The sequence below is a fragment of the Saccopteryx bilineata genome, chromosome 5, assembly GCF_036850765.1.
Source record: "Saccopteryx bilineata isolate mSacBil1 chromosome 5, mSacBil1_pri_phased_curated, whole genome shotgun sequence".
NCBI classification, from domain to species: Eukaryota; Metazoa; Chordata; class Mammalia; order Chiroptera; family Emballonuridae; genus Saccopteryx; species Saccopteryx bilineata.
The window spans coordinates 177,736,591-177,762,101 of NC_089494.1; the positions used below are offsets into that span (position 1 = coordinate 177,736,591).

The following is a 25,511-nucleotide window of genomic DNA, read 5'->3' on the forward strand; positions in this document are numbered from 1 at the left end:
ATACCTTAATGCAAGAGAATTTTTATTTCCCTCCGTCAAAAAGAAATCTAGTCAAAGGTCAGGAAGGAAGGCTCCACTATCTTCAGTGACCTAGGTTCCCTCTAGTTTGTTGCTCTGCTATCTTCCATAGGCATTTCTGGCTCATCCAATCGTAAGTACCCCAGAACAGCACATGGTAGATGCAAACAAATGACAAGAACTTAGAGCAGTTTAAGTGAAGGAAATAATTCCACATCCTTACTTGCTGTAAGATGCTTTTCCACTTTGCTCCTTCTACTTGGACTTGAGCTCCACTAGATGGCAGCATATGTATACATACATATAAGGTAGGTGAATGTGAACATCCTCTTAATAAAACTGAAAGAACCTGAACTACAAATCCCAGCATGCACTATTAAGCAAGCACCTGACTTGCTCCTGCACAAAGATTCCAAATTTGTCGCTGGCTGAGTGAGTGATCGAGACGGCACCATCCTTCTGCTGCTGTAAAGTAAGATTTCCTAATGCATTTTAAGTGAAATTTTGGACTGGGAGAAGGGGGGCCGAATTTTAGATGTTGCTTTATTCTGCACATGACCTATTTCAGGATTAATTTTAGCAGTTAGATCAGGATAAGGGTCAGTTTTTAAACAAGTTTGAAACTCTGGTATATTAGTAACTTTTTCAAAATAGCCAAAGAAGAGAGGTTTTTTACAGTGTCTTATGTGAATGTTTTTCTTCCTGGCTCATGAAGAGTCCTGGTTCCTGAAAACGCTCTGTTTGTGCCGGTGCTAGTCAAAGATTAACCTTTTGGTTCCAATATCTAGAGTAAAAAAGCCATGTGTGTGTGGTTCTAACATTGGAAATATTGAAACTTCCTTTATTTTATCATTTCGGGCTATATTTGCATGCATTTCCCCAAATAAATCTATTTTAGTTTGATAGTGCAGTTTTGGCTTTGGCTCCAAAATCTGGTCCCAGAAAAATGGAGAGGGCCCCTAGGGGAAGGTTTTCAGAGTGAGCAAGACGGCTGCTCTGTGCTTCAGCAACTGCTCAGTAAGCGCTTCTCAGGGTGTCGAAGGGAATCTTCGGTTGTTCCTTCACAGTGCCCTGTGCCAAAAGTCACAATGACAATAATGTAAACTAACAGCTCTGTAATGTACCATGCTCAGGTTTGGGGGAAAGTAAAGATTATTGCAATCTCTTACTTTGTACAGTATATATTAAATATATCTCTTAACTCTTCATTTGTAAAAATGAAAACGTATCACTGTGTAAGAAGAATTAAACAGTGCAAACTCATTGCATCAGAGAGGGTCAGGGTTAGGACTTAATCAGAGAACTTCTGGGAACTTGTTAGCTGGTCCTTGGATCCAGTTCCTCTAACACGTTATTAGTCTGGTCCTTTGAGACGCAGACTCCAAGATAGAGTTAAACAAGCATGGGTTTTGCTAGGGGAAATGCTGATGTGAGGAAAGAGGAGGAAGGAACTAGGTAAGGCTAGAAGAGCCGGCAAACAGCAAGCCAGCCGGAAAGTCCACCGTGGGAGTGGGTGGATTGCCGCGCTTGGTGGGAGCACGCAGATGGTCCTGCGGTTTGCAGGAGGATCTGCGGAGCCAGTGGAAGCAGCTTCGTGTCTCCTAGAAATGGGTCTGCCATAGTGTCCACACCACTCTCAGGCACTGGCCCACATGAAGATGGATTTGGCACCAACTCAGTGATCGGTTTCAAAGCACAGATGGCCTAATTGGTCAGTTACCCAAGTCATGGTCAGTTACCCGGGCCCAGGTACAGGAGGGGCAGGGCCCGGCCTGTATGGGTTCCAGTGGGCATGGACCAAGAGAAGAACAACATGAACTAGGTCTTCCCTGCAATCAGGCCTGGGTTTTAATTTATAGCTAAGAAACACTGGGCAAAGCACATAATCTCTTTGAAGTTACTTCATTGGTGACCAGGCTAGGTCCCATATTCCACCGTTTCTCACTGCCCAGGTGTGTTCTTCACAGTGATCTTTCTGAAATATATATCTGCTCATGTCACACTCTCTGTATATCCTTCAGTGCCCATTGCCCATAGGAGCAGCAGGTCCCTCATGATGTAGAGCTTGGACAAGCGTGGAGGCTTAAAATGGAAGCGCCCATTGAGTACAGCAAGAAAATCAAGTAAGGCTAAAAAGAACAGAGATAAGCTCAAAAAGATGGACTAAATCATGTAAGGCCCCTCTAGTCAAGACTAGCCAGCTACCTGTACTTTATCAGGCAGGTAATTGAGCAGAGTGATTGGCTAGGTTAGTTGTGTATGTCCTGTCTAAGCTGGTTCACTTGTCATCCACCTAACTCACCACCACCACTCCTCCTGTTTTTGCCTGAAATGCCTAGATGATGCCTTCTGACATGGCCACCATTTTTGTGACTTGGTGTGAGATCAGAGGCATGCATTTAAGAGAACAGGGTAAAAAAAGGGATTTAGTTCCTTGAAAATAGGCTCATGTAATAATCATCACGTGGCTCTTTACCACCCCTACCTCATCTAGCCATTCCTCTCACCATAAAATCTATATTCAGGCACTGGCCAAATAGCTCATGCACAACCTACTTCCCCTATGTTAGAATTGCTCAGCCTTCCCTTTTAAAAATTAACGACTGTGTCTGTTAAAATGTCACTGCTGCATGCTTGAACTTTCAAAGAGGATCAACAATACTGTGGGGTGGAATGTTCATGTAGCAAAAGAGTCAGAAGGCTTGAGTTTAGTCTGGCTCTGCTATTGACCAACCCTATGACCGCGAGCAGACCCAGTCAGTTTCCTCACCTGTAAAATGGAGGTATTGGATATTATTTGATTTTCCAGCTCTAATGTTCAATAAGTCTCTAAGGGCAACCGTGACATCTTTCCAAGGGACAAGGAAAAACCATACACGATTGATAGTGCAAACACTTACAGAAGTTTACAGGAGAGAAAGCAAGAAGCAGCCTGAGGAGTAAGGGCACATACAATGCCACAGCAGCGTGTGCAGGGGCAGTGGAGAGACGGTGGCCACAGTGAGGGAAGGGCTCCACTCCCGGATCAGCATCAGAGGCCCTCTTCTCCAGGTGCTCAAGAAATAAAAGGGCTGATCAGTGGTGGTACAGTGGATAGAGCATCAACCTGGAATGCTGAGGGCCCAGGTTCGAAACCCTGAGGTCTCCAGTGTAAGTGTGGGCTCATACAGCTTGAGCCCAGGCTCACCAACTTGATTATGGAGTTGCCAGCTTTGTTGAGCGCGAGGTCAACAACATGATTCCATGGTCTCTGACTTGAGCCCAAAGGTCACTGGCTTGAAGCCCAAAGTCACTGGCTTGAGCAAGGGGTCACTGGCTCAGCTGGAGCCCCCTGGACAGTCATGTATGAGAGGCAGTCAAGGTACAAATAAAGGTGATGCAATTACGAGTTGATGCTTCTCATATCTCTCTCCACCCTCTCTCTCTCTCTCTCTCTCTCTCTCTCTCTCTCTCTCCCTTCCTGTCAGTCTCTCTGCCTCTCTCTCTCTCTTCCTTCCTGTCAGTCTCTCTGCCTCTCTCTCTCTCTCTCTTTAAAAAGAAAGAAAGAAGGAAGGAGGGAGGGAGGGAGGGAGGGAGGGAAGAAGGGAGGAGGGAGGGAGGGAGGGAGGGAGGGAGGAAGGAAGGAAGGAAGGAAGGAAGGAAGGAAGGAAGGAAGGAAGGAAGGGGAAAGAAAGGAAAGAGGGAAGGAAAGGTAGATTAAAGTCCTGTGTCTGCCTGTTATCACTCCAGTGGGTTATGCTGCACATTTTTGATATACAAAGCTAGGTATCTAGAGTAAGCATTCAGATGACGGGACTGTTTTTACAGAGGTGCTTTCTACAAGTTCTTAAAGGTGTACATTTAACCATTCATTCTAGATGTTACTGCTGACACAGGGCCATGTGCTACTGTGTAAATCATTAAATAAACCTGACTTTATATTAAACCACAGGTTTTGTTATGGGTCGACTGGATGGGAAAGTCATCATCCTGACAGCTGCTGCTCAGGGGATTGGCCGGGCAGCTGCCTTAGTAAGTTACCGTCTCTTGTTGCTTGCTCACTCACTGTTGAAATATTGAATTATGTGGACAGATTCCATGGTTAGCTAATTCTGCTCTACTTTTTTTATTACTGACTTTTGTGCTTCTGTTGTCTAAAGTTACAAAAAGAAAGGTCACTACTCCTGACCCCAGGCAGGGAAAGGAATGAATATCTCACATGCTTGTTATGTAACATTACAGATAACCTTTGATTCTGAGAAACTCCTCCATCACAGTTTCTTTGCACCATAATGGCTTTGCTGCAAGGCCCTACAGGAATGCATAGCTCCCTGAACTAATGTCAGTTCAGATAAAGGGCTCCACAGTAGACACCGTCAGGTTATTTTCAACTTCTCATTTATATCAACCTCTCACACATTATACCCCACACCTGAGCAAATCACACACTAAGCATAATAGCAGGGTGTGATTTGACATTTATGAAAACAGTAGTATACTTTTGGGAGGAAAAGTGTTAAAATAACCCATTCTTCTCTTATGATTTGCAACATAATGAGAAATGGAATATAGTAAGAATCTGCTCAGCAATGGAATACAGGCTGTCAAATCACAGAATAGTATTTTGAGAGGTGTTAACAGAATCTTAGTTTTTTTTTAAACACTATATTACCGAAGGGGACAAAGTCAGATGACAAGCACAATGTATGTCATGTTGTTCTAATTAATGACAAAAATAACAGTGGGAAGGAGTATGGTGAGACTAGTTATTTGAAATTCCACCTCTTTTATAGGGGGAGAAAAACTTAAAAATAAGATAAAGGGGAAAAGGCTAAATGGTTTTCCATTCATGAGCACAATTGAATGAAGCAAACAAAGCATTATTTGTGTATTGTGTCTACCAGGCTTTTGCAAGAGAGGGTGCCAAAGTCATAGCTACGGATATCAATGAGTTCAAACTACAGGAACTGGAAAAGTACCCAGGTAAGCAACTCAGCTGCTTGAACTTGGGATTCAGAGTCCACAGTGTATTATAAAGCAACAGTACTCAACTGTTGAAAGAGAACTCCTTGGCTGCTCAGTTCTACTGGCCTCCTTTTTAGAGCCTGACTCCCTGATCATCACATTTATATTCTGTAAACCTACAGACACAAATCTGTATCCTTAAATATAAAACTAAATTTTTATATATAAACTTAAAACTTTTTATATATCCGACATGTTGAAGGATTCAGTACCTAATAAAAATAAATGTGAAAGTTTAACAGCTGTTAAGTTTTTATGACAACTTTTCACTTCTGCGCCCTTCTTTTCTAATAATGGTGTATCCAATAGCAACACGTCTGTCATTGTAAGGTTCCTAGTGGCTTCATTTAAAAAGTAAAATGAGCCTGACCAGGCAGTGGCACAGTGGATGGAGCATCAGACTGGGACACGGAGGACTCAGGTTCAAAACCTCCGGCTTGAGCTCGGGCTCATCTAGCTTGAGCATGGGCTCACGAGCTTGAGTGTAGGGTCACTGACTTGAGTGTAGGATCATGGACATGGCCCCAAGGTTGCTGGCTTGAGCCCAAAGTTGCTGGCTTGAAGCCCAAGGTTGCTGGCTTGAGCAAGGGGTCACTCACTCTTCTGTAAACCCCCCCCTCACGGTCAAGGCACACCATGAGAAAGCAATCAATGAACAACTAAGGAGCCGCAACAAAGAATTAATGTTTGTTATCTCTCCCCTTCTTGTCTGTCTGTCCCTATCTGTTCCTCTCTCTGTCTCTGTTACAAAAAAAAAAAAAAAACTAAAATGAAATGGGAGAAAATTCATTTAATGATATATTTTATTTAACTCAATATATCTAAAATATTATCATTTAAGATACTCAATCAAAAATTATTGATAGGATATTTTACATTCTTCTTTTTTCCATACTAAATCCTTGACACCCACACGTATTTTACACTTACAGCACATTTCACATCAGACTAGCTGCCTGCCAAGTGCTCAATCGCCACGTCCGGCTAGACTACCATATGGGAGATGCTCAGCCCTAAAATCACGTCGTGAACACCAACCTAAAGAGATTATGCAAATTGTTTATGTGTTTATTACCCCTCACTGCACCACACTGAAGCCAACTCCAACATCAGAAAACTTCAATTAAAGTTACTCTGAAAGAAATCAGGACAGAGAACTCATTTGAAATTATCTGTTCTGCAACACAGAGCAGGTTACAAGATTGAACGCAAATGAGTTCGTTTAACTGAATAGAACTATGCTAAATTATGATTCCAGTAGCTCAAAGTGGAGCTTTTGGACTAAGAAAAAAGCACAAAGGAGAAAGGAGTCTTCCTGAAACTCAATTTCAGTTTTTCATTTCCTTGTTTATTCATGTTTTCCTCCTAAATCCAATAGAGAATAATAAAATAAACCATACATTGTTTTTAAAACATAAAAATGAGTGCTGCTTTCATTGGAGAATGTTTGGATTGTTCTAGTAACTAGCACAGTGTGCATCGCCCAGACACCCTGCTTCAGTGTTTCATCCCTTCTTCTGGCCTCTCATTTCTTCTTGCAGTATAGGCCGGAAATACTATAAGTGAGGATATCCTTGACCAACAAAGCCATTACAGCAATTAATGGAATCAACATAAAAGTAAAGCTCACAAATAGAAACAATCTCTTTTCCCAGCACTCTGCCCTTCCCCTCACACAGCAGAATTCAGGATTTCTGTAAGAGTGACGGAACCACTGGGGGAAAGAATGGGCTGAAATAGCCATGCCCAGTTATCACTGCTTGCTTACTGAGAAGCATCTAATAATAGATCATTTATACTTCACTGTAAAGTCTTTACTCAGAAAAAAATTATTATTGATAAATTCAAAGAATGGAGAGAAAGCAAGGGAGAGAGAGGGGTGTGTTATTGGGAGGTCCTGATGAGAAAGACTTTTAAGATTTTTTACTAATGAGATTTTTAAGACTCCATTAATGATCAACAATCCTATGAAGCCTAACTGGACAGATACTGCAAACTTCACACTTCCAAGCAGCTAAATCTCCAAGGCTAGATATTTTCTATGAGCATAGAGAAATAGTGGTTTTTTGTTTTCTTTTTCAGGTATTCAGACTCGGGTGCTTGATGTCACAAAGAAGAAACAAATTGATCAGTTTGCCAGTGAAGTAGAGAGAATTGATGTTCTCTTTAATGTTGCTGGGTAATTCAGAACTTTTTTATCTCACTCTCCTTACAGAAAGAAAGTTTTCTATGACTTTTATTAAAAGAATTTTGATAATATGGTAAAATTATTCATCAAGAAGCATAATATATTCCTTGGGAAATATGGCTTAATTTGGGGTAGAATTTTTTTTTTTTGCAAGAAAAACAGCCATAAACAGTGACATGAGTTTGGGGCCTAATGGCAGTTAAGGTCTACTCAAGACAACTGTACTAATGAAAGGTATTGATCTTCTTAAAGCTGGTGACTGGCTCACTCCAATAGCCTCATCACTGATGTTCCACTAGGACTTGTAAAATAAAATGAAAAACTGTTTCCCAGTAAAGTGTCTTTAGAACCAAGTATATTTATTAAAAGCCCAGTACTCAGTTTACTGAAATGTAGACATTCCCAATTTGGGAGCATAACATTCTAGCAAGTCCTTTACACTATTCCAAGCTCCGTGTATCTTATTGGGACAATGAATCCCAGCAAAAGAAGTTTCGTACTGTACCTTTGTGTGCAGAACAAACGGAACGGCTTCATTGAACTTATCTGGGTGGTACCAGAATGGCTGAACCACACGTGGATGATGAGCCTGGAACTGGATCCACTACATGTAGATGCAGTGACTGCTAGAACCGCCCTCTGTGAGGCAGACAACGGCGGCGATGAGTACAGCTGAGACTTACACAGAAACTAAGTAGATACATTCTGGAGCTCCACTTTTCTTATGTAGTGTTTGTTATATTTGTACTGCTGGGTTGATAGAAAAATCCTAGAGCCTTCCTAAGTGTTTCTTCCTAACCATGTTTCAGACAGAGCCGGGGACTGGGGGTAGGGGGTGAAGGGGATCTCGATCAATCCGTAGTTTATCATGTGTTATAATGTATGGGAATTAAAGCGAGAGTTTGTGATGATCTATTTTATAAACAATCTGCTCACCCCTCCGATAAGAATATACCCAGAGCCATGAAAAAATCAACTAGAAACATTAATATTTGAGCATTTATTAAGTTTTCAGCTAAGTGAAGGATAAGTAAACAACATGTGGTTCTTTCTGTCATTCAGTTGAATTGGAAGTGCAGTCACGCCAACAATATTTTATAATTAATTACATAATTTTGGTCCAAAGGACAGTGAAATCACTTAGGACTCCAGTGTTTAGAGAGCTTCCTGAAGGAAGTATGACTTGGAAAAGGGTAAAGATTATCTCAAGGTTTTTGTTGTCTACTCTGTTTACTCCATACGTCAGGAGTGTACAGGAGCAGTATTGCTTCGCTACTCTGGGATTTGTTTTTCTTGCGATTTGATTTCGCTTGAGAATGTTAAATCTGTGGCACTAGAGGCACTGTTGCTGTTGGAACAAGAGTCGGGACAGGTGTGATCTTCTCATTTATGTTTGTTTTCCATGTTTCCTGCACAGTAGAGCTTCTTACGTTGGATAGCCCCAACCTCTTGCCTTCTTTTAAAGAAGGATATTGTATTAAAATAAATTTATTTAGCTTAGGTTTTGGGGATACTTCCTAACCTAATGTATTAAGTGGTACTACGTTTGAATTGTTAAAAATCTTCGTAAGGGAAGAGACAATGGTCTAAGTCAATAAATGACAATTCAAATGATAAGGAAATTGAATAGAAATCTTTTAAAATGATCATTCCCCCTCTTGTTTACTCACTGTTCTAGTTTTGTCCACCATGGGACCATCCTAGATTGTGAAGAGAAAGACTGGGACTTCTCAATGAATCTCAACGTCCGCAGCATGTACCTGATGATCAAGGCATTTCTTCCCAAAGTAAGACAACCGCGGCCACTAGGATAAGGAGGTCTCCTTACACGACATCGAGACAGGATCCTCGCATATGCTGAAGAGTGATGATACTAGCTGACATAATGACTAACCTATAATGAACATTTATATCAAGGCATTTGAGCTCATTTAACCCATTGAACCTTTCAGTTCATCCATTCAAGGAATATTAAGCACTTTCTACATGTAGGCTCCATTCTAGATATTGACGAGAACAAGACAAAGTCCCTTTATAAGGGAGGTCCCATTTTTTGAGGGGTGAGACAGGATAATACGTAATTAAATAAACATATATCATGTGGGTGGTTATAAGAACTAGGAAGAAAAGGAAGCTAAAATATCAGTGAGGTCCACTGAAGTACCTGGGGGTAGGGTTCTTAGAAGAGGAACAGCAAGGAGGCACATAGGCCAGAACCATCTGATGAGGCAGGCTCTACCTTATCACATCCACGGTGCAGAAGATTAAGTAAGAGGCCATGTAACTTGTCCAGGGTCACATAACTAGCAAGTGGTCAGAGCCAGGAATCCTGGAATTTGGGCTCCTTTTAAAATTTCAGTGTCTAGGCACATACCCTCAATTAGGTGTACCCCATTGCTTTTCTGTACCCCGAGCTTTGAGCTTTCTCCCCGCACTCCTGTTCTTAGCTGAGCCATAGAGGAACCAGAGGGGTAAGGCACAGTGTGTGCTGAAGAGACAGCATTCCTCCTGACTCTGCCACCCTTGAATTCTCCAGCCTTCACACAACTTACCAATATTTTTTACTTTATTTTTAAATTATTAAGTACCTTTTGATAGAAAGCACCATACTAGGTGCTCTCTGTGGGAGGGAGGTATAAATATGAAAAACATTGACTTCAAATGAGCTTATAAGCCGTTAGGAACAGAAAACACAGGCCCAAACAATGGAAGAACTGACTAAGCACAGAGCCAGCTCACTTTGGGATTGTAAACCGAACCCTAGTGAAATGCAGAAGAGCCAGTCTTTGCCTCCCAGCCGGATTAGATGAGAGACATACTGAATGCTGCCCAACCCAGGGCTGGAGAGGGCTTTTCCTTGACAAGGTAAGGCTGCTACTTTGCTTTGAACATTCAACCTGATGTCAGGAAGGGTGCAGAAGAATGTTAAAGGAAAATTAGAAAGTTAGTAACAAAGGAATTTTTAAAATCTGTTTAGTGCCTAGAAGAGATCTTTGGTTGGATCCACAGAATGTTGAACTAGCAAATTTTAAAAAAATATATAAATTACCTGTTTAGCCTATTTGGAGTTCCTGAGGATCTATGATTTTTGGAACTTAAATGTATTTTTCAAAGACTGGTCCTTAGCATTGGATATGGGAGAGAAGCGGAGGCAATGGTAAAGGGAAAGCTTAGGTACGACGGGTGAACAAGTATGGGACTCATTTGTAAAACCAGCCTACTGTCTGGAAATGTTTACAGATACCAGGTGTGGGTGCAGTGAAGCTGAAACTTAAATATGTATTAACTTTTAAAATATTAAAAACTCACTTGAGTTTGTCTATGACTTAAATCATCTTAACAATAACTCATATGAGCCAATAACACTCATTTGTAAAAAAAAAAAAAAAGGTCCCAAAAGATATTAATAACTGGAATGGGAAATCAAGAGTCAGTGCCACTTGTTAAATCTGATCCTGGCCTGAGAGGACCTTAGGTACAGCCTGAGCTCTGCCCCTAATGAGCCACGTGACCTGGGAGGTGTCACTTGCGCCCTCTCAGCATCTATTTCTTTTATTTAAATGAGGGTGATAGACTACACAATCCCTTCCAGACCTACTTGTGTGGACTCCTCGGTGTTCATTAACTACAGTGCCCATAGACTAGGTTGGAACTTTCCAGGGGAAGCCAGGATTCAAAGGAATACTTGTAGGAAATTTTTGTTCATGGACAGACAGACAAATCATTCCAAAACTGGAAGATCAGTCAAAAGGTAGAGGACAAGTTGAAAATGCTGTAAGAAGAGGTCAATGTAGAATCCAACGTCCACTATGGAATGGAAGAGAAAATCCATTATGGCAAGAATTCAGGTAGGTCTTTTATATGTGGGGTTTTTTAACCCTTTGCTATATCTTAGAAGGACCCCTAGCACATAGAGGTGCTTAGAAAATATTTGCTGACTGAATATACAAATCTAGGTTGTCAATCCAGTTGGAGGTCAGGCCTGGAATCAATGAAGACTCAGAAGCCAACATCTGTCTAGTTTAGGAGCTGAGCGCTGGTCAATGGGAACAGAAGGGCTGGGTCCGAGTAGGCAAAAGCTAGAGGGAATCTTTAGAGCTCTTTCTAGCCCCCAGCTGCATTTCTGGCACATCAATTCTATGTAGCTTGACTATGTACGAGGCACTTCACTTTACAGTCATTCTTGCCAGAGAGAACTGGTGTATAAAGAGCCAGGAAAAGCATTCACACAGTGACAGCAGGTACTGAGCTGGTGCTGTGAGGGCAGAACAGAGGAGGCAAGGACTGCGTTCTAGAATCAGCAGAGACCTGGGTTGAACGGATAGTACAGATGATAGAGGGCAGCACCACCATCTCCTAAAGTTTTGCCCAAGTTATTATTGCATTTCAGAAGATTAAAGAGTGAACCTAATAGCCCATCTTTATACATTAAGTGCGCTATTCTATGTGTATTAAAATGGGTTATTTAAAGCAATCATAACTCAATAAAACTGAAAAATATAAATAAATGAAAATAGGTTATGCTATTTGCTAAATTTAACAAAAAAGAATAATTTTAAGGCTTGGTTTTTAACACCATTATACTATACTAATAGCCTGGGTTTTCTTTTCACAAGAACCTCATTTCACTATGATATTCTTTTTTTGTGTGTGTGAGGGAGAGACAGACAGACAGGGAGAGAGATAAGAAGCATCAGTTTTTCATTGTGGCACCTTAGTTGTTCATTGATTGCTTTCTCATATGTGCCTTGACTTGCCTCCAGCCAAGCCAGTGACCCCTTGCTCAAGCCAGCAACTTTGGGCTCAAGCCAGCAAGCATGAGGTCATGTCTATGATCCCACGTTCAAGCCAGTGAACCCGCACTCAATCTGGTGAGCCTGTGCTCAAGCCAGATGAACCCATGCTCAGGCCGGCAACCTCGGGGTTTTGAACCTGGACCCTCAGCATCCTAGGTCAACACTCTGTCCACTGTGCCACTGCCTGGTCAGGCATGACGCTATTCTTTATTATATAGACAAATGAGTTGGGGTAAATATTTTCTCCCCTGCCATTTTCCTTTACTTCGTTGGGTCACCTCAGCCTCTTTGTATATTCTGTTAGTCCATCCAGCACAATACCTTAGGATTGATTTAGACTCTGCTTTCAGGTACAATTAGTAGATAAGTATCCAAGAAAAAAACAAGAAGAATTTTGTGAGGAAATGAATAACCTTGCAGGCTCGCCACTGGCCCCACCCAGCCGTTCACCTGCTCCAGTCTTGCACCTCTGTCTGAAAGCTGCTGGAGAAACTCACTGACTGTGAGGTTGTCCCAGAAGTGCCTTTGTCCCAGACCCTTTCCCTGCCTGTGGAGATTTATTTTAGAAGCTTTTCACTTGCTTTTCATGATCTAGAACATCCAGTTTTTTCTTCTGTTTTCTAACTGATTCTTCCATTTCCCCCACTATTATTTTAACTCTTCACCACACTCATGTTCATTGTCTCCCCTGTTTCTTTGTGTTCATTTTTCTGGCCTCTGATATCAGAAAGAAGTCAGTGCCCATTAGGCAGGAATTTTCCCTGGCTCTTGCTTCTTCCCCAAAACATTTATGGTCACTCATGCCCTTGCATAAGCATGTATTATCTTGAAAACATACTTTTATGTTATAATCAATAAAGTTCATTTGAAAACTTTTTGCCCTGGCTGGTTGGCTCAGTGGATAGAGCATTGGCCTGGCATATGGACGTCCTGGGTCCAAGTCCCAGTCAGGGCACACAGGAGAAGTGATCATCTGCTTCTCTTCCCCTCATCCTCCCCGCCCCCCTTCTCTCTGTCTTCCCTTCTCTCAGCCAGTAGCTGAATTGGTTTGAGCATGGCCCCGGGTGCTGAGGATGGCTCAGTTGGTCTGAGTGCTTCAGGCTCAGGTGCTAAAAATAGTTCAGTTGATTGGAGCATAGGCTACAAATGGGATCCTAGTTGGGGTGCTTGCAGGAGTCTGTTTTACTATCTCCCCTCCTCTCACTGAAAGAAAAGAAAGAAAGAAAGAAAGAAAGAAAGAGAGAGAGAGAGAGAGAGAGAGAGAGAGAAAGAAAGAAAGAAAGAAAGAAAGAAAGAAAGAAAGAAAGAAAGAAAGAAAGAAAGAAAGAAAAAGAAAGAACATTCTAACTCATAGTAGCTTATTTCCTTAGGTATTCCTTTAGGTCTGGGGCAGAGCCCAGCAATCTGCACTTTATTTTGATTCATCGAAATGTATGGACCACCTACTGTATACCCTGTCTAGAAGGACAAATCGGTCACACACCCTCCTTGCACAAAGTTCACACTGTAGTTGGAGAATTCTGAGGGAAGTGTTCTTAGGAAACCTTGCTCTAGGTGGAGGGGGGTAGTCCTTACTGCACATAACCATTTACAAGTCTTGCCCTTGCTATCTCAATCATCTCCACCTCTGTTGTCCACAGACACTTCTGCATCTCTGCTTTTATCCCTTCATCTGTGTAATCCCCAAATCTGAACATACCACTCCTCCCCTGCATGAAACCCTTCATCCTCACCTCTGCATGGCCTTCAGGCTAAAACCCAGATTCCCTTTAGTCCCCAGTGACCTCTGAAATCTCACTCCTCCTGCACCCTCACACCCTTCATTCCAGCCAGACCCATCCCTGCTTCCTACTTCCCCGTGGAGTCTTTCTACATAGGGTTCTCTCTCCTCACACACCCTTTTCTTTTCTTTTACTAACACTCTAGTTTTCAAAAAATCAATCCAGCGGTTCCTCCTCAAGAGCCTCTCCTGGGTGTCCCGCAGCCTGGGTTGGTCCCTCCCTCCACCCCTCTTCTCTGTGAAGGTCTGTGCTGTTGCTGGTGCTGGTTAAATCAGCCACTCCAGTCAGACTGGCGGCTGTGCACGGGCAGGGACTGTGTCATTTACCTTTGCATTTCCTGGACCTAGCACAATGCACACCACAGTAGGTATTCAACAAATACTGTGTCCAGTGAAAGTGAACATTTTCCAACATCTGGAGCACACAGTAGGGAATACTATTCATTTGCTTTCCATTCCATTTAGCTCAGAGCTCACTTTTAGTCTTGCTCATGCTCTTATGCCACAGGAAGTGTTCCTCCCAGTGACTGTAGGACGTGCCATCAATGCCCACTAATGATGGGGTGACTGTTAAGACTGCTTAATAGCACATAATGTTAATAGCTAAATATTGTTTTGTTTTGGCAGATGCTTGCTCAGAAATCTGGCAACATTATCAATATGTCCTCTGTGGCTTCCAGCATCAAAGGTAGGTCTGTCTTCCTGGGATCACAATGCACATAATCACACCTTCCTGAGCTGAGGGAATAAGCACAGCAAAAATCATCAAACCCTTACATAATTTTAAGATTGCTTTTTAAAAATGGGTATTAAGCCTAACCTGTGGTGACGCAGTACATAGAGTCAACCTGGGATGCTCAGTTCCCAGGTTCAAAACCCTTAGGTGACCAGCCTGAGCACAGGCTCACCAGCTTGAGAGCAGGGTCGCCAGCTTGAGTGTGGGATCATAGACATGATCACATGGTCACTGGCTTGAGCTCAAGGTCGCTGGCCTGAGCAAGGGTTCACTGGCTCAGTGGGAGCCCCCCAGTCAAGCCATGTATGAGAAGCAATCAATAAACAACTAAAGTGCCCCAACTACAAGTTGATGCTTTTCATTTCCTTCCCTTTCTCTCTCTCTCTTTCTCTTGCTACCAAAAAAAAAATAAAATAGTATTAAGTTTGTCAACTACTAGTAATAAAATTAAAGTCTTTTTCCTTTGCCCTCCTTTTTGTCTTCTAATCAATATGGAAATGAAAATCAAGAGAAAAAATAAGGAAATCAAGAGGGAAAACATTTATTCATTTAATTAATAATAAAATAAAAGATGTATTGAACACCCACTATGTGCCCCTGCTTCAAAAGAATACACAGTCCTACATGGGGTGTGTCAGATAAACACATGTCTTCTACAGTGTGACAGGATTATACCAGGGCTTTGTGCAAAGTGCTGGCACGGTATCAGGGAGGTCACTGCCTATGGATATGAGGAGTGCCTCACAAAGACTGCTGATCTGAGCCCTAAATACTAAGTCAAGTTAAAGAGCCAGGATTGCAGAGCAAAATGGAGGTAAGGTCACAGGTGGATTTGCAGGTTTAAACTAAAATAGCTGATGCTGAGATAACATCCTTCTCTTTGCAAGAACATACACAGTAAACCTACACATAAGCAGAATGCAAAGAAATGCTTATGCCTCTTGATTTTGTTATGTTTTGTTTTTCTTCTCCGATTCTCTTTTGAAATCTGCCTAAGGGGTCTAGCAACTGAAAAACTAAGACCACTGCAGTCACTATGTGCCACATGTTACCACCTAAGTCTCAGTTGACTTGTGCCAGTAATGATATTTGTTTCCCAGATTCAGAAACTAGCCCTATTAAGGGAGAAAACCTGATACCAGTGTTTAAAAAGAGTGGGGTGAGAGGAAGCATGCCAGTGGTTACTAGGCACACTTATTTTTGTTCCCTTTCTAAAGGAGACTACCTTTTTCATTCCTTCCATGGTTGAACCCTCCCTTCCTCCTCAGGAGTTGTGAACAGATGTGTGTACAGCACAACCAAGGCAGCTGTGATTGGTCTCACCAAGGCCATGGCTGCGGACTTCATCGAGCAGGGCATCCGATGCAACTGCGTGTGCCCAGGTGAGTCTGCACCACAGGGCTGTGAACCTGTCCTTCCTAATATCCCAGTTGCCTCTGTGAAAGAGCTCTACGTAAGCTTATTTACTCTGTGTTTTATTTTATCCTATTATCAGGAAAAGTGCAAACGAAAAAGGAATTTGGCTTATTAAGACAACAGTTTCACAGTACCTTGAGAAAGAAAGGCTGTCATTAGGAATAAGCCACAGGTGTAAAAGGATTTCATGTTACTTATGTGTGGGGGGCAATTCCAAATCATGTGTTTAAGAGAGCACTGGCCAGGGCATGTCTTGGGGTCACATCAGGGACAACCTCATCAGGGGAAAGAGGAAGAGCTGACTGAACAGCGGGAAGAAAGTAAGAAGAAGAACCTCCTAGAAGACAGGGAGCTGCTGAGTGTTGTCACCTAGGGTAGCCCATAAGTTAAAATGAGGGGTTAACACCTTTCTTTATGCTATAAAAAGGGGGTCAGCAGAGGATGGCCTGCAGGCTACATCTGGCCACCACCTGTTTTGTAACTACAGTTTGATGGGAGCACATCTCCACCCAGTCTGCTTCTGTGTTGGTGGGCTGCTTTTATCCTACCAGCAGAGTTGAGTAGTTGTAACGCACCAAGTGTTTCTTAAAGCTAAAAGTAATTCCTATCTGGCTTTTTACCAGAATATATGCTGCCCTCTCATATAAAGGAAAGGAGAAAAGCAAAACTAATTATTAATGGAAAGGACATTTAATTTTGTCCAAACAAAAGCATTCAGTATGTTATTTCTTCCTTAACTGTGGGTGTGTCTATTAAATAGTGTTGGGAAAACAGCTGTGTTAGGCTTGCTCACTTGCATTTTGCATGACTAGTGCATATGCATGTGGCAGAGCCATGTGTGCATACCCTATGTAAGGCTACTGGTGGTTGGACTCAGGGTGGATGGCAGATTGTAGTTCACTTCCCCAGCACTGCAAGGGGACATTTTGCTGTTTGTTCACCTGCTGCCGTAAGAAGTGATTTTCCCCATCTGTTTGCTTATCTTCCATTGTGAGATTCTAATAAACGGGAATGGCCCACTGCTTTCTGGCTCCACAGTCCCTCTGCCATCTACCTAAGTCCAATGTGAACCTGCCTGGCCTTGGCCACCGGCATTACATCTGGCGTGATGGGCAGGATTCAGATCAGATTGGTATGGAGTTGCCAACACCTTTGAAGGGTGAGATAAAGGAGTAGTCATTGTTCTTCAGCATATGGTTCCCTGTGGCTATCCTTTTGGGGGCTGTGGGCTGGATGCTTTTTACAGTCCTGTGAGAAAAAACCAAAAGCTCTGTGCAAGAGGTGCTTGAGGTCAAAAGCTTCAGGATGAGCTGCAGACTGAGCATCAACAACGGCTTGAATTGGAATGAGTGCTAGAGAAGGAGACCAACTGCTTTCGAGAGCTGCAGTGTGAAATGCAGGCTGAACACCAGCAGCGCCTGGAACTGGAACAGTCTCTGGAGAAGGAATTATGTGTTTGTGAGCTGCAATTTGCCCTGGAGGCTGAACGTTGACAGTGACAGTTGTTAGAGAAACAACTGCGGGTTCAAGAGCTTGAGCTTCAGGCCGAGAGCTGGCAGCTGTAAGAGCTGAAGTGGTTGCTGAAGAAGGAGCTGTATCCATTCAGGCAGAGTGGTTCTGAGTCAGCAGTAGCAGGTGTTTCCAATTCCTACTCTTCTGAGGAGAAGGTTCAAGCTGAAACTGCCATCTGCAGACCTGGCTGGTAGTTGCCCAGAACTCAGCAGCCAAGAGTGCCTCAGGGGCAGGCACAACCCCCTCCACGGGTAGTTGAGCACTCTGTGGTCCTGCTTTACACCCAGAAGAGCTGATGGAGTTGGGGGTGCAATTCAAGTAGAAACCCCCTGAGCCCCTGGAAGTTTGGTTGCTATGGTTGAGGGACATAGAAGTGGATGGAATGTGCTCTCTGGAACAGAGATGGAGAAATTGGCCACCATTACCATGCACTCCTCCTTGAGGCAGTGTCTTCAGAACTACCGTGACAACCCTATTAGAATGGGTGATGGCTGCCATTTGTACAGTCTGGCAGAATGCTGGAGACTTGCTGGGGACAGTGAGTTGGTGGTAGTCATATACTGAGTTTGCAGCAGGTCCTCTGGGAATCTAGGTATGAAGAATGCTGTTTTCAAACTGAGGTCCCATGAGCCAGATGAGGAAGTATTTACAGCAGGGATGAGGGACCTTATTCTTTGTAGCTCCGTGTCAGCCCTTTTTGAGTCACTAATGGCTATTTTGAGCCCCTATGTGGGGTAGCCCATCAACGCAGTTACATAGCTGATAGCAGTTTTGGGCGAGGTGGAGGCAGCACAAAATCCTAAAGCTGTGAGGGCTGCCGCCTGTGCTGCCCCCCTGACTAACAAGAGAAACGGGCCTGTCATGGTTATCTGAACACAGATGTGGGTAGTTTTGATTGATACCCAGGCATATAAAGAAAAATTAGATGGCAGGTCTAATAAAATCCTGTTAGAGCTTTGGCAGCAGGTTAAGCCAGACTAAAGGTTCCAGCCACTGAAAAAGGAGGGAAAGCAGATGGCCCTGGAAGCTGCCAAGAAAATGGCTGGCGTTCAGGTTGCACGGTTGCAAGATTACTTGTTGGAGACAGCTGAGAGAGAGGAAGATCCCCAAGACCTGTTGTTCCAATTTGAATAGGGGGAAGGCCAGGGGACCTGTCTAATAAGGATGGGTGGGGGCTGGAGGCCTCATGTGAAATTGGCAATCCACTGGTCCCCTTCTAATGTGCAGCAGGTGTTGGCCTTAGAAGACAATAGGTGCTTTTTTTTTTTTAAAGATTTTATTTATTTATTATAGAGAAGGGGGGGGAGGAGCAGGAAGCATCAACTCCCATATGTGCCTTGACCAGGTAAGTCCAGGGTTTTGAACCGGCAACCTCAGCATTTCCAGGTTGACACTTTATCCACTGCGCCACCACAGGTCAGGCAATAGGTGCTTTTTTTGCAGCAGCAGCTAAGTGAACTGTCAAGATGCCATGAGCCTTGCGTGTGTTTGAACCTGCCAGGCTCTGTAAGCTTAGGCTTTTGAAGGGTTTAGATGGGGCTTGTGGCAATGGACAGAGCACTTATGAAAAGGCACTGAGGTCTGTTATCAGAGAGCTGTATGGCTAGCTGCCTGTAATGGACTTTTACCTTGGGCAATTTGTACAGATAGCTACGCTATTGTGAACGGATCATTGAGCGATATAATGTACTCTTGAAACAGGAACTGACAAGAGGGGGGGCACCAGCTCCCTTGTTGGATAGAAATGCCGGTGTGAACAGTAATGAGAGAACCTAACGGGAGGGTGGGGGCAGCACCTGTGAAGGACTCTTGCACTGCACAGCTGCTCCCATCCAGATGCAGAGATGCACCAAAGACACTTTCTTCAATGGATTATAGCCCTGAACTATACAGGCCTCCCACCTACCATGGGGTAGGGAGTTAGAGACGGGCCTCCAGTTGACACGCTGGGCAGAATGCTCAGGGAGACATTGTGAAGGGCACCTTCACAATTATTGTAATTATTGTATAACTTGTACTGTTGCTGTAGGTTCTGTTTGGTTATGTAAGGTACCTCACTCATAGCACAGGGAGCATCACGGAAGATACCTGTCACATAGATTGTGAGGCGAGCAACTCTAAGGGGGTGGATTGTTGGGAAAACAGCTGTGTTAGTGTTGCTCATTTTTACTGCATGATTGGTGCTGGAGCACGTGTCATAGCCTGTGTATAGCTATGGGTGGTTTGACTCAGGGCAGATAGCGGATTTTGGATCATTTGCCCACCACTGTGAGGGGCCATTCTGCTGTTCATTTGCTGCCATGAGAAGCAGTTTTCCCCTGCCTATTTGCTTGTCCACCATTGTGAGACTAATAAACGGGAATGGCCCACCGCTTTCCAGCTCTGCAGTTCCTCTACTGTCTACCCGAATCCAGGTGGACCTGCCTGGCCTCATCTACTGGCATTATAAATAGATATGCCCTTCCACCTGGCTCTACCTACCCCAAGTGAATACAAGCTGCCTAAGTACAATTACTAATTTGTCTCAAAAGAAATTAAATATTGCATATCCAGGATCAAAGTTTCTCTCAGTAACTCACAACTGGCACTGAGGAGCTGGGGATGGGTATAATTTCCCAGTTACCTGTGGGACCTTTCAAAACCTGAAGGGCATGCCAGATTTGGGGAAGGAGGTGATGGGGAAAACTGTGTACAGTACAGACCTACCTCGCAGGTATTGTGATTCAGTTCCAGACTGCCGTAATAAAGCGAGGACCGCAATAAAGTGAGTCATAATCTTTTTGCTGGCTGAGGGTCTTCTGGTCAATTTGTAAAAGACTCAGCAGGTGTGAAACACAGTAATGCAAAGTGCAATAAAACAAGGCGTGCCTGTGATTTGGAAAGCCCCACAGGAAATTCTGATGTAATTCATCATGGTCTCCACTCAGGTTGAAAATCACTGACAACTAGTTAAAGAGGAAAAACTACTAAATATACTGCTAGCTACAGAATTTCCATGACTGTGGCATTCGGCTTAATTTTTCTTGGACTAGAAACATAAACACAGGTAACACTAAGGAAGGGGGGTTACAAGAGAAACAGTTTCACTGGGTTTTGGCACATCCTGGTATTACTTGGAGTCCAGCTATTCTTGGTGCTATTCACCCAATGGAATAAATGGAAAAATGATTTGGAAAATATGGTTGTTTTAGTAGCCAGACTTTTCAGGAGACTGGAAAATGTGTTATCAAACTCTCTGGAACAAGGAACCAGCCGTGACTCACTGAGCCAGTCACAGAAGAAAACCTGACTAGGAAAGGTTCTGTCTGGGATGGCGCTGGTGGTTGGATACTCACAACTCTTCAACATCAGACTTGCGCAGCTTATGGTGTGGTGTGTCAGTCTGTGCCATGGACACAAAAGAGTCTAGTGACAGTGGAACTAAGTGGAAGGCATAGGCTTGCTTTACAGTTTTCATTTAACAGTCTTTTTATACCAGCCATATGTAAGATATGACATTCAACAGTGGAAAGAAGCTGCTAAAGCTATAAGAACTTTTTAATTGAATTTATTGGGGTGACATTGGTTAATAAAATTCTATAGGATTCAGGTGTACAGTTCTATAACACATCATCTGCACACTGTATTGCATGTTCACCACCCCAAGGCAAGTCTCCTTCCGTCACCATTTATCCTCCTTTTACCCTCTTCTCCCTCCCCCCTTCCTCTCTGGTAATCACCAACTGTTGTCCGTGTCTATGAATGTTATGACTGTTTCCTGTTATTGTTGTTTGTTTTTGTTTTTTTGCTTAAACCCTTAAGTGAAAGTTTTAGATGCCTTGAACACACTGTTGGTAGAATGTTGTACTTGAAGGAGGCTGTTGATGAGGGAAGGGAGGAAAATTCTATCAGAAACTGATAGAAGGGAATCTTTGTTGTGTGGACTCGGAAAGTTTATCAGCACTATTCCCTGAAGTAACATGGAAGGTAGAAAACATTCCTAATGAACTGAGTGACCTAGCTAAGGCAGTTTCCACCCAGAGTGTTCGAAAGTGCTGTTTGCTTTCAGTAAAATGTGGGGAAAGAGAGAAGCTATAGAAAGGGCTGTTGCCCTGGCCGGTTGGCTCAGTGGTAGAGCATCGGCCTGGCGTGCAGAAATCCCGGGTTCGATTCCCAGCCAGGGCACACAGGAGAAGCGCCCATCTGCTTCTCCACCCCTCCCCCTCTCCTTCCTCTCTGTCTCTCTCTTCCCCTCCCGCAGCAAGGCTCCATTGGAGCAAGGATGGCCCGGGCACTGGGGATGGCTCCTTGGCCTCTGCCCCAGGCGCTGGAGTGGCTCTGGTCGCAGCAGAGCGACGTCCCAGAGGGGCAGAGCATCGCCCCCTGGTGGGCAGAGCGTCGCCCCCTGGTGGGCGTGCCGGGTGGATCCCGGTCGGGGCATGCGGGAGTCTGTCTGACTGTCTCTCCCCGTTTCCAGCTTCAGAAAAATACAAAAAAAAAAAAAGAAAAAAGAAAAAAAAGAAAGGGCTGTTAACCCTTTAAGTAGTGAGTTTTTTGTTAACCCTTTGAGTGAGGACATAGAGGACATATATGCATGTTCACACTACTCAAAGGGTTAAACTAAAAGTAGCCAGGATTTGCTGATTCTGAAGATTCTCAGCCTCTCCAGAGAAATGGCAAATGATGATAAAATTAAGAAATGGTTTCCAAGCAGACATCAAATCTATGGCATTCTCAGAAGCATGGTCTAAAGATGAAGCTGGGCCCTGGCCGGTTGGCTCAGCGGTAGAGCGTTGGCCTGGAGTGCGGGGGACGCGGGTTTGATTCCCGGCCAGGGCACATAGGAGAAGTGCCCATTTGCTTCTCCACCCCCCCCCCCTCCTTCCTCTCTGTCTCTCTCTTCCCCTCCCGCAGCAGAGGCTCCACTGGAGCAAAGATGGCCCCGGGCGCTGGGGATGGCTCCTTGGCCTCTGCCCCAGGCGCTAGAGTGGCTCTGGTCGCGGCAGAGCGACACCCCAGAGGGGCAGAGCGTCACCCCTGTGGGCGTGCCGGGTGGATCGCGGTCGGGCGCATGCGGGAGTCTGTCTGACTGTCTCCCCATTTCCAGCTTCAGAAAAACACACACACAAAAAAATAATAATAAAATAAAGATGAAGCTGAGGAGATGATTGTAAAATCACTTCTTATGCCCTTATAAAGATCTTGCGATTCTGAGAGTAGTGTTAGTCAGTGCAGTCCTCTAAAGAGAATTTACATACTATATAAGCGAACAAAAATGTCTGGAAAACTTACTCTGTAGGAACTTGAACTAAGTGGGATTTAAAAGATTTTAGTCATTTATGTTTTTATAAGTGAAATAATTTCAAATCACATTTTTTTTATGAGAACCATGAGTCAGTCCTTAAAACTAGGAATTTGGAACCAATGAGAATTGGCCAAATAATAAGAGAAATTTAGGACCACTTACGTTACAGAGGACTGTGACAGTCATGGAGTTGTCCCTCAGAATCCCCAGAATGAATTTGACAGCAAGAGTGGGTTTGAGAGCATTGAGGCAGTCTGGACACTTGTACTGGTAAAATACTTCTGTGATTATATCTACATCTAGGGATGGTTGTAAGGATTAATTGAGATAATACATGTAAAAGTGCTTAAAATCCTTAAAGTACCATGTTAGTGTAACATGACTAAAATACATAGGAAATACTGGGAGATAAACCCAGAGTCCCTGCCTAGTGTCACAAAGAACTATAGTCTGTGTTTTAAAAAGTCATAGAAATGTTATTAAAATTATAAGCCTATTACATAAATGATCAGGCAGGTTAAGGTAAAATTGTCATTCTAAGTCATGGAGGAGGATTTCACTGATTGTCATATCATGTGGAAAAGAAGTTTAATTGTCAATTTCTTTTTTCACTTAAAGTAACCAAGCTGAATGTCCTTCTTTGTTTTAGGGACAGTTGATACCCCATCTCTGCAAGAAAGAATTCAAGCCAGACCAAATCCTGAAGAGGTATAGCTACTCTTTTAAATGTGTTTAAGTCTTCTGGTTAGAAAATGCCCCCTTCCTTACCTACAGTGGACAGATTTATAATGACAGAAAGTTGCCAGGGGCTGAGGGTGTGGGAATGCGGAGTTGTTGTTTAACGGGGCCAGAGTTTCAGTTTTGCAAGATGAAAAGAGTTCTGGAGATTGGTTGCACAACAGTGTGAATGTACTTCACACTACTGAACTGTACACTTAAAAATAATTAAGACGGTAAATTTTACATTAGGTGTATTTTAATGCAACTTAAAAATAACCCTCTTTCTTTAATATTAACTTTCTGATCTGTCACAGTGTCTGTAGGTTTTAGTATAAAATAGTTTGAGTAGCTAGGAAGTCACCATAGCCCTGCTTGGTCTGCATTGTCCCCAATTAACAATATTCTCACATATTAAGTATCATGCATGATTAAGGCTGCAAGCCAGTAGTATCTCTGTAGATTCATCTTGCCTTTGAGCCCCAGAAGGAATTTCAGGTGAGTTCTACGTCAGCTTAGATCACTGATGTCTGTTTCTGGTCATAGGCACTGAGCAACTTTCTGAAAAGACAGAAGACTGGAAGATTTGCAACTGCAGAAGAAATAGCTCTGCTGTGTGTGTATTTGGCTTCTGATGAGGTAAGCACTGCTCTTCTCAGGGAGTTCATCATCCTCATTCATATTTGGCCACATTTGCTTAACAAAAACATGTCCTCATAGAGAGTATTGGCATATATATGCAAAGGTGCTGTGGTTACTAGATAGGGATCCATTCTGATTTAATTTGCTCAAAGAGAGGCCACTTTGATCTGAGCTGCCAACTTTTCTTCAACTTTAAATGTCACTAAATCTTGCAGCAAGTGAAACAGAGGAGTGGGGAAAAAATTGCTCAATTTTTTTAAGAGACAGTTGCTTTCAAAAATTGTATCTGGAGAGTCCTGGTAGCTCAGTTGGTTATAGTGTCATTCTGACACACCAAGATTATAGGTTCAATCCCCAGTCAAGGCACATACAGGAATCAACCAATGAATGAGTAAATAAGTAGAACAACAAATCAATCCTCTCTCTCTTTTTCTCTGTCTTCCCCCCACCCATCTCTAAAATCAATCAATATATATATTTTTTCAATTGAGGTTGGGAAAACCTGGTTAAGTGTAAGTCAAACAAATAAGCCACCGAAATTATGATAGCTTCAGGTGAAATGGGGAGAAGTTTGCCTGACTGGTGGTGGCACAGTGAATAGAGCATCGACCTGGGATGCTGAGGCCCAAAGTTCAAAACCCCAAGGTCACTGGCTTGAGCGTGGGCTCATCTGGCTTGAGAGCAGGCTCACTAGCTTAAGCACGGGGTTGCTGGCTTGGGTGTGGGATCATCAGCATGATCTCATGGTCACTGACTTGAGCCCAAAGGTTGCTGGCTTGAGCTCAAAGGGTGCTGGCTGAAATCCCAAGGTCACTGGCTTGAGCCCAAGGTTGCTGGTTCGAGCAAAGGTTCACTGGCTTGGCTAGAGCACCACCGTCAAAGCACGTATGAGAAGCAATGAAATAACAACTGAAGTGCTGCAACTATGAGTTGATGCTTCTCATCTCTCTCTCTCTATTTTTTTTAAAAGAAAGAAAGAAAAGAAATGGGGAGAGGGTTAACCAGATTTATTGTGCCTAGAAAACACAAAATTGGCATCTGGTGTTTTTAGTTTTACTGGTGCCTTGTTTAAGAAACTCCCATTGGCTTTCTTTTTCTATGAAGTCATGTGTAGAAATTCCCAATTCTGTCTACACTTTGCATCTATTTAGGAACAAGTTTCTTCTTTAACAGCTAGTCTATATTTTTAAATGGCATACTCCTGCAAAAGCAGAAACTATATTTATAAGGTGTGGAGCAGCGGTCCATAACCTTTTTTGGGCCATGGACCGGTTTAATGTCAGAAAATATTTTCATGGACCGGCCTTTAGGTTGGGATGGATAAATGTATCACGTGACTGAGACAAGCGTCAAGAGTGTCTTAGATGGATGTAACAGAGGGAATCTGGTCATTTTTTAAAAATAAAACATCGTTCAGA

General features: G+C 43.2%; 1 protein-coding gene across 1 annotated transcript in view; it reads left to right on the forward strand.

Moving 5' to 3' along the window:
- Positions 1–388: 388 nt before the first annotated feature.
- BDH2 (3-hydroxybutyrate dehydrogenase 2) overlaps positions 389–25,511 on the forward strand; it is a 28,497-nt gene continuing 3,374 nt past the window's right edge. Inside the window, exons 1-9 of the mRNA XM_066232622.1 lie at positions 389–490; positions 3,950–4,029; positions 4,902–4,980; positions 7,105–7,201; positions 8,889–8,997; positions 14,414–14,474; positions 15,791–15,904; positions 23,384–23,442; positions 23,998–24,090. Of these exons, the coding sequence (XP_066088719.1) occupies positions 3,958–4,029; positions 4,902–4,980; positions 7,105–7,201; positions 8,889–8,997; positions 14,414–14,474; positions 15,791–15,904; positions 23,384–23,442; positions 23,998–24,090 (684 nt within the window). The 5' untranslated portion in view covers positions 389–490; positions 3,950–3,957. The remainder of the gene's footprint in view (positions 491–3,949; positions 4,030–4,901; positions 4,981–7,104; positions 7,202–8,888; positions 8,998–14,413; positions 14,475–15,790; positions 15,905–23,383; positions 23,443–23,997; positions 24,091–25,511) is intronic.